This window comes from Drosophila montana, unplaced genomic scaffold, assembly GCF_035044405.1.
Source record: "Drosophila montana isolate Dmon_TW-CO22-7 unplaced genomic scaffold, ASM3504440v1 contig_3213_1, whole genome shotgun sequence".
Lineage (NCBI taxonomy): Eukaryota > Metazoa > Arthropoda > Insecta > Diptera > Drosophilidae > Drosophila > Drosophila montana.
Genome location: NW_026998093.1, coordinates 1,258,092 through 1,270,819, shown reverse-complemented (window position 1 = coordinate 1,270,819; position 12,728 = coordinate 1,258,092). Strand labels below are relative to the sequence as shown.

At 46.2% G+C, this 12,728-nt stretch overlaps 2 protein-coding genes across 4 annotated transcripts; both read right to left on the bottom strand.

Moving 5' to 3' along the window:
• Positions 1-21: 21 nt before the first annotated feature.
• On the bottom strand, positions 22-9,828 carry melt (melted). Of its 3 annotated transcripts, none has more exons than XM_064688517.1 (10): positions 8,582-9,828; positions 3,856-4,018; positions 3,546-3,797; positions 2,650-3,478; positions 1,809-2,587; positions 1,502-1,745; positions 1,216-1,382; positions 1,020-1,148; positions 681-962; positions 22-620 (listed from the first exon to the last, which is right to left on the bottom strand). In XM_064688517.1, the coding sequence occupies exons 2-10, from the start codon at positions 3,958-3,960 to the stop codon at positions 363-365; spliced, it is 3,045 nt and encodes a 1,014-aa protein (XP_064544587.1). In that variant the 5' UTR covers positions 3,961-4,018; positions 8,582-9,828; the 3' UTR covers positions 22-362. The 3 variants fall into 3 exon arrangements, with proteins under 3 accessions (XP_064544587.1, XP_064544589.1, XP_064544588.1); XM_064688519.1 differs by having other exon boundaries at positions 9,737-9,754; XM_064688518.1 differs by having other exon boundaries at positions 9,727-9,745.
• Positions 9,829-10,582: 754 nt separating this feature from the next.
• On the bottom strand, positions 10,583-11,952 carry Acbp2 (Acyl-CoA binding protein 2). Its single transcript, XM_064688453.1, has 3 exons — positions 11,830-11,952; positions 11,131-11,164; positions 10,583-10,973 (listed from the first exon to the last, which is right to left on the bottom strand). The coding sequence occupies exons 2-3, from the start codon at positions 11,143-11,145 to the stop codon at positions 10,725-10,727; spliced, it is 264 nt and encodes an 87-aa protein (XP_064544523.1). The 5' UTR covers positions 11,146-11,164; positions 11,830-11,952; the 3' UTR covers positions 10,583-10,724.
• Between the last annotated feature and the right edge of the window lie 776 nt (positions 11,953-12,728).

The window sequence follows — 12,728 nt, the reverse complement described above, 5'->3', positions numbered from 1 at the left end:
AGTTGTTTGTATAATACACGTACAATAAATAAGCATAAACTAAATGTAAAAAAAAGTTAACTAATTTTGAAAAAACAATTTCGCACAATTTTTGTAAAATCCCTTGAAATGGTATGATACTATATGCTAGATATAAGTCTATAAGTATGGGCATATATATATATATATAACATGTACTCGTATATGGTATATATGTATGTATGTATATAGACAGCTATAAGTTGCGGCCGCCGCGTTTGTCTTTTATGTGTGTGTTTGTGGTCTTTACAATTACAAATAATCTCACAATGTAGGTTCAGGTTGGGTGAGGAGGGATTGGCATAGGTATAGGGATAGGGAAAGGGCTAGGGATTCCTTGCCAGCTAAAAGGAGGGCTTGCTGCTGCCAATGCTGCGTGCGGGCAGGCTGTTTGTCTTCACCGTGGGATTGTCGCGCGCCTGCGAGTGGGCGACCACAATGCTGAGGCACTGCACCCATTCCTCGGCATTTTTGCCATCCTTGGGCTTGAGTATTAGGGTCTGATCTGCCGTGAAGATCTCAAAGGCCTTCGGTATGTTGCGTGCGCCGCGTGAAACCTTAACGGAGCGTATTTGATTCACATCGATGCTCTCGCCGCCGCTCTGAAAATCGCTCGGCAATTAGTGGGCTGTATTTTTGAGGGATTTGTTTTGGACACTTACGGATCCCTTGCAGGACAGATGTGCGCCCGAGAGCGTAAAGTAGCGTGTGCGCCAGCGCCTAAATAGTCGCCACTTGCCCTTCTTCTCCTTCAGTTGACCCTCGATCATGGGCTGATTGCTGCCATTGAGGAAGCCCACCGCCTTGTCCGGATGATTGCACAGAAAGCAGCCCCACTGATACTCCAGCTCATTGCAATTGGGATTGGACTTGTCTGTTTTGGACACCTCGAACACATCCAGAAAGCCCGAGTGACGCAGCTCATTCACAAGTATCTCACGGTCCTAGGAAAGGCACCAAATGAGCTAAGCCAAACATTTCCGTTTATATTCATAACCTACCTTGACCTGGGGAAACTGACTGGTGACCAGCTCGGTGAAGCTGCGATTCTCGCACTTGAGTATCTGCCAGATATTCTTCAGGTTGCTGATGCCCGGCTCTCGAGTGCTGAGCACACATTTCTCCTTGACCTAGAGGAATCACAGGAGAGTCCGTTAGTGGAAAGATCCATTGGAGGAACTTCGGGTTGTCACTTACAAAGTGTCGCACTTGAAAGTCAAGGAATATCATGTGTATCCAGGTCTTGGGATTGCGTGTGCGCATCGTGAAGCACGTCTTGGAGTATAGGCAATGAGGTCCACGTATCTGGCAGGCGAAATGCAGCTTCGCAACCTTCTTCCGGCGCTCTGCAAATTCATTGGAAACTGTGTGATGTGTGTGTGGGAGTTGGAGCAGTGATTGAGAGAGCGTGTAGGTGAGCACAGTGCAGAACGGCAGAGAGAATAAGTAGTTGAAGGGAGAATACTTTAATGGACAGACTTACCCTCAATGCTGCAGCGCGTCGGTGGCGGCAGGTGCTGTGAGACCTCGTCCATATATGACTTGATCGAGATGAAGTTCTTCTCGCAGAACTGCTGCACGGGATCACGCATTATCTGATATGGCTCGAAGGTGCTCATGCGCTGATCCATTACGCTGTTGGCATTCAGCAGGGTGCGGCTGGTGTTGTCGCTGCGTCGCGGCGCCACATTGGTGGTGGTTGTGGGACCCGAGACGATCACCTCGCTCTGCAAGGGAAAGAAAAGGTTTTAAAACATATGTGGAGAGAAACTGGTTTGGGTCTTAGGTACATTGCCATTTACGGGTAGCTTCATGACGGACTTGGCATTGCCATTGCTGGAGGATTGCGGCAGAGCTGGCGATGCATGATGCACGGAGACTGCGTTCGCAGCACTCGCCGCCGCCGCGGCCGCCGCTGCTGCTGCTGTCGAGGCTGCCACGGATTGCGGTATGGATATGGAGCCGACGGATTGATTCAGTGCATCTGTGCTGTACTTCATCAGCACCGTGCTGGAGTTGAGCAGCGTGGAGGGTCCCTGCGAGTGCGGGCGCACCTTGGTTGGCGACGTGGTGACTGTGACACCGCCCGAGGTCACCGGTATGCCGTGCTTATTGTGCCCAGTGATGATCACATCGTTGCTCAGCGGCGGCACCGGCGTCACAGGCGGATTACTTGGCGACGTCGGCGTCTTGGGCATGGCGCCTGTCTGAACCACAACGTTGCTGTTGGAGCTGCCGCCCGGCTGTTGATTGATTTGTGAGTTGCTCAGACGCGTCATGCTCTTGTGCAGCCCGCCAACCGAGCCGCTGGCCACATTGAGCCGGGTGACGCTTCTGTGTGTATTGCTCGCGGGATGCAGGCGTCCAGTGCTGCGGGAGTCGCCCAGCTTAACGCGTCGCGTATAGCCCGTATGCGGAGGTGTGGGCGTGGCCGTGGCAACGGGCACAGCTGCTGGCGTTGAGGTGGCCACCGGCGCGGGCGCTGCACTGGGCGTGGCGAGCGTGGCGTTAACCGCGCTCGGCTGCGGCACAATGTTGGAGCTGCTGCTGGCGGGCGTAGCATTAGGAGCTGTAACATGCAAGGCAGACAATGAAGATCTAATTGTATTTGGGCGTATTTGGTGCACTTACCTGGCTTGATCTGTGTGCTGGTGCTGGCGCTGGGGCTGGAGCCGGGGCTGATGCTGCTGTTGAGGCTAACAATGGTGACACCGCCAGAGATCTTGTGGCCCGCGGCATTGCCCACATCGTGCTGGGAGCTGAGCGCCGCATTCTTCTGGCGCACACAGGCGAGCACCTTGTCCGTGAAGAGCACGGGATAGGCGGAGCAGAGCCGTGTCGCCTCCTGCTGCAACAGCGCCTGGGCGGGCAGATGCTCGAGCACAAAGTCCAGAGCTTGCTGTGCCGTCTCCTTGCTGCCAATGCCGGACGTGGTCAGTATCTGGGCGCACAGCGTTACGGTGCTGGGGTTAGTCTTTGCGGCCAGACGCAGCTGCTCGAAGTGCTCGACCAGCAGGTGAGGTGCATGCTGCGACAGCTTGAGTAGGATTTGCATGGTGATGTTGGAGGTGTCGCTGTCTTGAAGGAAGCCACACAGCTGCGGCACACACGACTCCAGCACAGCCGGCGACTTCTGCACAATCAGCAAATAGAGCTGAAAGACGGCCATGCGCTCCTGGGCATCGCATTGGGGCAGTAGTGGGATGAGCAGCGGCGCGTGCGGCGTCACCGTCTCGGGGGACACCTCGTATACCTGGGAGAGCACGCGCAGCAGGCCATAATTGCCGGAAAGTATTGAATCCATAATGGGATCCATGAAGTCTATCAGCAAATAGGCATAGTCGATGGCGGCCAGGGACAGGTAGCTGGCTAAATTGCGCGACAGCTCCTTGTTGCCCTTGGGCAGGAACTGCACGGCAATGGGCAGCGCAATTTTCATCAGTTCTTTCTTATCATAGTTCTACAAAGGGCAGTAAAAGAGTTAGAGAAGGATTCCCACTTGGCAATAGATCATGTTGCGGACTCACTAAAAATATGCTAGATACAATGTCTGCGGCGATCTTGGCATGCGGCGGCTCCTCCTTGGTGGCAGCCACCGGCTGTAGATTCCACAGCAGACACGTCTTCAACAGATCCACCAGAGCTGCGCAATAACGCTCCGCGCTGCGTGTCTCCCGTATGCAGGAGAGGACCCGTGTGACACAGATCTCCACCACGCTCTGATCATTGTTGTTCTTCACGTAGTCCGCATGCGAGATGATGGGATTGATTTCGGACAGCTGCGAATGAATGTGGGATTGAGAAATTGGAAAGGATTCATTCCTACTGGGAACTCACCACCTCCGTTATGTCATTGACAATGTCCGCATCGGGCACCGAGAACAGGTCGCCGGCTCGGGACAGATCGCGCTTGGCGAGCACTTTTGTGAACAGTTCGTGCATCTCGAAAGCGTCGTCTCCTCGTCTTCCACGGGTCTAGTCAATCATTGCCTTGGGCAGCCTGCAATGGGATGGCACTTTTGGAAATTAGCTTTTCACTCTGCTGTGTATTTGTTTAGGCATTTCGATGGCAGCGCATTTTCATTGCCAGCTTCGTGTTTTGGCTCGGTGCCAGAGTTCAGGCGCCGCTCGCAGCGATTTTTTATCTTATCGCCTGGCACTGGGAATGGGTCGGGTAAAGGGTGAGCAAAGGGAACTCGCCTAAACAGCCAAGTCAAATGCAGCCCAGCATTTCTCCACTTGACTAAATATTTGCTGCAATAACTTTTTGCATTCACTTGCCCTCTCTACTTCTCTCTCTCTCTGTCTCGCTCTTCGTCTGCTGACTATATGGTGTTATATAAATAGAGTTACTCTGTGGCCACCAAATACTTGTTGCATTGTCTCCATGCGAGACACTCGACCAGCGCTTGTCTCGCCAAAAATTCCATTAACACTCGCCAACAAAACTCAAGCAGAGTATATTGGGTTTCTTCCATACTCTGTCTGTCCGTATAAGATTCATTCAATTGGGAACGGATATTACAAAGTTGGTTTCACCCTTCCTTTCTCTTCTTGTTTTTTGCCATTTGATTGGATTTTCTATATTGTGGTTGGGTTTCTCGACGAATTGGAGTATAAACCATTTATTACCGCAAAAAAAGACTCCATAACTATAAATGATATTAAACAACTGCAGCGGCCCGCAGGTTCTTATCACAAATAGCGCTTATCAGCTCGGGGTTTACGGGCATTGTAACTGACCTTTTAGTGGGCTTCAAATAAACAAAAACTTTACACTTGCCGTCATACTTATGGGGTATATAGTACATATATATTTCCCAACTCTTCGAAATCTCGCAAGAAGTTTATACTCCCGCTGTTGGTCAAGGCTAACTGTACCGACCATGCATATATACTATATATATATATATATATATATATATACACATATATATGTAGATGTATTGGCTTGTATATTCAACTGATTCGGCAGATTTTGCACATGCAGTAATTCCGCAGAAGGTAATGAAAATCGCGTTTGCGTTTTGAATATTTGTGTTCTGTTTCGTGCGGGGATTCCCTGACTGGCTGCTCAACTGGGAACTGTTAACTGAGAGAACCGAGAACTGAGAACTCTTTGCAAAGTGTTCGGTGCAAATAAACACATGGCAATTGTTTGCTCTGATATGACAGACCTCTCGACGGCCGCCGACACTCGTTTAAGGTGAACGACAAAAAAAGTTGAAGCCAAATGATTCGCGAATGCACTTTGCTTGCCAGCGAATTAGATTTTGATTAGATGCGCAGAATTCCACAGTGCGAGGTGGGGTGGGTTTTGCTTGGGCTGTTGGGATTAAGACTTAAGCCTTAAGACGGCTCACACAATGGAATTTGTGCTTTGTGGGCGCTGAAAAGCGCTTCACGTCATGATTGACGCTGTCTCACGCTCCGTCTCTTTCTCTATATCTGCTTGTGAGCTATGGCTGCGACCATCAAGGAAGCGACGCCAACGCGCTGCGGATTATTAAATTTTCAAATAAAAACCAAAAGTTGCATAATCCATAGAGGCCCGGGCATGGCCAGTCAGCCAGTCAGCCAGCCAGTCGACCAGGCAACAGCCAACAGCCAACAGCCAAAGAGCTCTGCACGCGAATTGCAGACGCAGACAGCGACAAGCGGGACGGACATTCGCTTCCTGGAAACCGGGACAGCCGCAGCACTTTGTTGTTGTTGTTGTTGTTGTTATATTGCTGCTGTGTGTTTGTTGTTATTTATGGCTCATTCGCGCTCAGGTTGCAGCAAAGAAACTGGTTAAAAAATAAATAAAGAGGCAGCAACAAGTCGCAGCAGCAACAACAGCAACTTTGCGCGCGCTCGAGAGAAAATTAAAAGAGAAATAGAAATACACGTATATATAAGTATAAGTAATGGATGATGATGATGATGGCGTTGGCTAAAACATAAACCGAAACCGGTGCGGCAGGTTAATACACAAGCAGCCAGCCCAACCAGCCAACCAGCCAGCCAGCCAGCCAGCCAGTTAGCCAGTCAGTCAGCCCGTACAAATACAAATACAGCAAGAAGAACGGCTAACTGTTATCACGCCGAAGATGAAATACTCTTGGCGACAACAGCATTCGAAGTGCTTTTATATAAAAGCTTTAATTTCGACTACCTGTTCCTACAGGAGCCATATTATATAGTAATCCGATTTGATACTGTTGATGTAGGAGAAAGATGGAGCTTAGTTTGCTGAGTTTGTTGAAGATCTTTCGAAAAACAACAAATTATTGCTCCTTCTCCTAAAGAAATATGTTATACCGTAGTCACATGCAAGGAGCAGAGTAAATCTGAACAAAAAATCTTAAAATATCTTAACTTTTGATCGATCATTTCCATGGCTTAAATATCATATATCTTATATATATCTTATCTGCAAGATTTAATCGGAATCTGGTCTATGTAATTATCATATATCTTATATATATCATATAGTGGTTAAATGTGCCACATTTAATCGGAAACAGATCTATGCAAAGGTTCAAGACAACAGACAAACGGAAGAATACTCTCGATAATGATCGGGAACATATATAATTAACGCTCTCAGAGACATCTTCTTCCATGCTTTACACATTTAATGACAAAATTATAATACCCTACTGAAAAGACAGGGCAGCTTGTAGCAGGCGTAGAAACGGATTTTGTAGTGAGGTCTCGGAGAGAGGCTAAACAACAAATCACATAGATCGCTGGACACAAATTCTGAGTTTCGGTTTGCCTGGACCGAAATGACAGAGTTCAGCGTGAGCAGCATGAGAACCAGTTGACATTTTTGGACCATGTGCAAATGACTCAATTTGCATGGATGATGCGATCCGAGCTGCAGATAGATATACAGAGTGGGAAAGAAACAGCGAGAGAGCGTGAGGGAGAGAGGGAGATGGTAACCCCAAACTGGCAAATGGGCAGCGAAGTGACAAGGCTTTGGTTATACGATCGTCAGCCCAACTGCTCCCACTCCCCCCCGCCTCCCATCGCCCGCTGCCGTCTCAGATGACGAACATAATAAACCATTCGACACACGGTGCGTATACGTATTGCAATTGCAATGCCAATATTTCGATTTGTACTCGCATTGCGTGCAAGGCAAGGCAAGGCAAGTGTTTTGTTCTTGTTTGCGCATTCCTGGTCACAGTTATTTGCAGTTGTTGCCGTTGTTGCAGTTGTTGTTGCAAATACCTGGCCTTAGGGAGCGTCAAGTGTCGTGCGGCTGGCCAAGATGCAAGTTGCAAGTTGCAAGTTTCCGAGCTGCCATTGAGCTGCTCGACTCGACTCACAGTCATAGCTTAAGTTTTCTTCTTGTCTTAGCTTTAGTTAGGCGAGTTGTTGTTGTTGTTGTTGCTGCTTTTGTTGTACTCAATGTTGTTGTTGTTGTTGTTTTGTCTGGCAGAAACTTGTTTTGCGGTCTGGCTTTGGTTTATGGCCACCCTACGCAGGCGCAGAGGCTGTCATTGTCGCAGCTAGGTAATAGATTCTTCCAGAGAATCGAATATACATATGTAGGTTGCATTCGGTAAATTCAGCAGCTTTGTCAAACATACTCTAAGCTTCGTCAGGCATGTGTACTTTTGGGATTAATCTGTATAAAATGTCGCAGCTTAAATGGGTTTATTTATCTTTATACATATACAGCTTTTTGTTCCACTCGCGAATGTGGAACAATTATGGCAAATAGTTGGCTAAATCCAATCCGATTCTAACTAAATTTTCAGAGACCTTTGTAAAAATCGATTGGAGATATTTATAGAAAACTCTGTGTTCCAACAACTAATAATATATGGGCTCTTTATTAACTAAGATTGCATTTACATTTGAAATATAAATTTTAAGCTTTAATTTTTTTACCCCTTCTACCTAAATCCCATCTCCATGGTCGTGTACTTAGTTTAACCATGTCGCCTACCTACACATAGCTGTCCATACAAACTGCTTGGCAAATTTATTAAGCCGCAGCGTGAGAACCCAAATAAGAAGAAATTAGCATTAAAAAAAAATCAACGAATTTATGTTATCCACTCATTTGGCGTGTCTTCACACATATACCCTTATGTATGTATGTATGTATGTATGTATGTGTATGTGTGTATGGACACGGTTATACATAAGTAAATACAACATCAACACGGTAATCCGAGCCAGACACAAGCTAAGCAGGGGGTTAGGTACAAGGTAGGGGGGTCTTATGGGCTTTAAGGGGCGTGGGGACAACGTGTTGAAAAATGAGCGGCGCGTGAAACTTATTAATGAAAAGAGCCGCAAATAAAATGCTGCGAATTAGCGCAACAGCAACAACAACAACAAAAATCACAGCACACAAAAATGAAAAAAAAGGAGCGAAAAGAAAACGAGGTGTAGAAAAAAGTCGCACAACAGAAATCCTAAAACACTTTGGCGTATTAAAAATGCGCGTTTTTAATTAGCTGCGTCTCGCCCCTTGGGGCCATCGAACAGGTAGATAAGCTGCGGCTTTGTGGGGTCTCAAAGCGAAGATCGCTTTAACGGTAAACGTTGGACTTACCAAAATTGCATACTCTGTCGTCGATATATATATATGTATATATGTGCGTGTGTGTGTGTATGTATGTATTGCGGGCCCAGGCAGACACAGCTGGTTCATATCAGGGAGCTGAAACTGGTCGAAGCCGAGACTGAATACAGCGCCAAACCAGATACGCGCTCTCGCTCGCACTCTCTCTCGCACTCTAACTCTCCCTCTCGCTCGCTCGGCTGGCTCTATGCTCTGCTGAGCGGGGGGGCTGCAGCGCAGCTATGAAAAACACTTGAAAAGGCACGAAAAAGGTAGACGACGACTTTGGTTATTGTTGTTGTTGTTGTTGCTGCTGCTGCTGCTGCTTTTGGTGAGCTGTCGGCCAAGTCAGCCGCACAGCCGCCGTTGCGCCGTTATTGTTGTTGTTGTTGCTGTTGTTGTTGTTGCCGTTGGCTTTTGGGTGTAGTTCAATATGAATTTTATTGTTGCTGCTGCCGTTGCCGATAAAGCAAAAAATTCAGCATTGCTGTTAACAATATATTTGTATGGCCTTTATATGTATATTTTGTATGTATTTATGCAAATAACAAAAATCTAAAATGAAGCGAAAATTGTTTTGTTTTTGTTGCGCTTTTGTTGTTGTTATTTTTAACACAATTTTTGCGCTTTCTGTTCTTTTTGCCACAATGCTTTTATATTGCGTTGCCTTCTTTTCTTCTTTTGTATTTTTGCTAATCACATTTTGTTAACACACACACACACTCACGCGCACACACACACACAATTGGAGAGAGAGAGGGTAAATAGCGCAGACTAACCGACGGCTCATGCGCGCTGGCCAAGTCCAAGCAAACGCGTTTAGGCCAAAACGTAGACTGAACTGCCAGCACCAGTTGCCAGTTGCCCAGAGCTAAGGCTGCCTGCTGCTGCCTGCTGCCGAACGAGCCAGTTCGGCTCTCTCTTGCACTCTCTCTCTCTCTCTCTGACAGTCTACCACTCTCTCGCTCTTTTTGGCTGGCTCGATCTCGATCTGGCAACTTGTTGTTGCCCGATTTTGCTCGTGCACACACATTTATCATGGTTTACTTTTGCGCTTTTCATTCATAAACAAAAAGCGCAGCGCGCATTGTTGTTTTTTTTTTGTTCTGCTTCTCATTTTGCCGTCTGCCTCTCACCTGTGCTCACCTGTTGAGCAGCCGGCGCAACAGCGACGCGTGTTGCCAGCAGCAATAGAAATGTTGCTAACGAAATTTTTTGAATTAAACGAGTTTTTGTAGAGTTGCCAAAGTCGAATGAAAACTGGGAACTCGATTTAAATGAAGCAAATTATTATTAACCTAATTATAAATTTATATAGACGGTTATTTTTAAAAGAAAACAATTCAAAATAAAAGTTCGGTTATTTAATTGGATTATTTTTTCATATTTCTTTTAATTTATCTGCTTGTATTTTGACAACAATTTTATGAAATCCGGAAATTGTCTGTTAAATATTTATTTTTACTAAAATCCACTTCCGCTTTTCCCTGCTCGTGCTCTATTCATATCGTAGCCTTGGGTATTTAGTAATTAGGAAACGGGAAATAAGTCAGATCCATTATGTGCTGCACTTTTCGACTTTGATCAGCTGCACTTAACCGTTACTGGAAACTCAAGGTCGTTCGCCAAGCTAACAGTTGTGGTTAATTCTTATGGCCCTCGACATTGAAACCGTTTCGATGAGTCTATTAACAGTTGGACGCTAATGGACAGACGAGCGTCCAAAGAACGCAGCACACGAATTGCAATCTCATTCGAATTATTCGTATACGTATTCGTATTCGTACTCGTTGGGTAACCTGGGACCGGTACCTAGCTCAGATTTTAAGTATATATAAGTGTATATTTGCCTTGCAAATAGCAAGCGCCACGTACTCGAAAGCTAAGCCCGATCCGATGTATGACTAAAGGTGACCAAGTGCGACCAGTAATACCAGATAGACAGCTCGACGGGAGCAGAGTGTAATGCACTCTGAGCACGGGGCGAGGCAATTGTGTGTAAAATATAATCAAATTTTATTAGGCATTATAAAGATCTGTTTCCGTATTGTCTACTATATATAAATAGCTTTAGTCTCTCTAGTTGTTGTTTAAAATCAATTCAGTTTGGTTGGAATATGAGTTCAGCTGTGACTTAGGCATACTTGGCCACCAGACCCGCGACGAAGGCGATGTACTCCTTCTGTGCAGCCTCAGTGGACTTGCCCTTCTGCTTGCCCCAGGCCTCCCACTTGGCCTTGCCCTTTAGATCCAGCAGGCCCGGTTTGCTGGTCTCATTGTCGCCGACGGTGGCCTGCTTGAAGAGGGCATAGAGCTCGAGGAACTCATCATCGCTGGGACGCTTGGTCAGAGACTTCACCTTCTCGGCGGCGGCATTGAATTGCTGCAAGATTAAACGATTATTTAATAAGCTGATTAGCCGATTAACAGCCAACCGACCGGCTGCCGATAAGCTTTCGGGTTATCAAATAACACAATTGATAAGGAATACACAGTATATTGCACTATCATAAATCAACAGGTATTTTCCTGCCACTTACCTCGGTGAGGGACATTTTAGATTTGGATTTTAATCTGCAAGTAAGAGTTAAAAACTTAATAGTTTATGATACAACGTAAATTATAAATGGACTAACGAATGACAATGAACTTGATGGGAACGGCTGCTCTTGATGATACCATGACAAAGCCAAATTTCCCAAAGCTACATTAATTGGCGGGCCTGACAAATGGACTGCCGCCAAATTGTCTGGCCAGTTGAACTTTGGCACGCATCGCACGATTCTGAGAACTTTTGAGGTCGAAGCGTTTAGGAGACGTCGCTGAGCACAACTTTCACCACGCAGCAGCAGCAACAGCAGCAGCCGCCGCGGCATAAAAATAGAAATTAATTAATGAAAATTATGATGCAGCGTATGCAAAAGATACAAATCTACAAGTATCTAACGGATTGCGTGGCTCATCGATTTTGGCCAGTCAGCACCCGCCAGTCAGAACCCGCCAGAAATGGCATTGGGCGTGGGCCGTCTACGTGCCAATCATACATATCATACCCCTTGTACGGATTAGTTGCTGGCCTCTAACACTTTGTCGTTATCTGCATGAGCTTTTGTTTAATGTTATTCTTCTTTTTTTTTTTGATTTTGTCACATGTGTTCATAATATGTCTTTTGTAAGTTTATTGATAATGCGGTAAACACTGGTCGAATTTCGAGTTCGTTCGGCTCGGACGCACTTACGCTGGATTTGTTGTCTGGGCGGTCACAGAACTCGGCACTGTCTGAATCCGAGTCTCGGTTGGACTTTCAATTTAAGTCTTTTCGCTGCGAGCCGATCGCGAGCGACACCGTGCCAAAGCTCACGCGATTCTCGCAACTGGGAGCGTCCAGTATCGCGCCAGCGCGTTTCGCAAGCTTTCCCAAGTTCGCCGAGCAGCAGACGCTCATTCGCCGCTTTGAGCACTGGAACACTCTGGAGCACTGGACAAATGTAGTTGGGATTTGGGTCTTAATCGTTTGGTGCGAAGTGCGACAGCTCTCCTGCTAATCGCAACTGCAGCTAAAAATATAAAATTGCCGCTGATTGCGAGCAAGTGGAGTCACAACTTCACACTGCATGGCTGTGCAGAATTTACCCACTTATCAGCCCCAACACCTGGCGATTACTCGGCGTATACACAATTTAATTGGCCTAACTCACGTACGGGCACGTATTTGGCAACGGATTAATGAGCCCTCCTATGGACTTTAAACGATGACCTCTTCTACTTTGTTTCACTGTACTTTCAGTTAGCTTTTCAAAAAGGGTAAGCCCCAGGTAAAAAGATTATTCCCAGTTTAAAACAACTCTCTATCCTTAGGCTCGGTTCGTTTTATTCGGGTTTCCACATCCTTGACCTTGCTTTGGTTGTTATCTTTCTTACTCATTTATTGTTTTTTAAACCAATTGACAATTTTTATTTCTAATCTTGCGCCCAGTCTACTAGAAATATTGTAAGACATCGATATTTTCGATATATGCGCGCTACAATTTGAACTCTTTCTAATGTTTTACATTGAATCATTTTTCAGTTTGGGTTTCGCTTTCTTTTTGTTATTCTGGCTTCGAGCAGGTTCGGCTTAAAACTATTTTGCAGAAC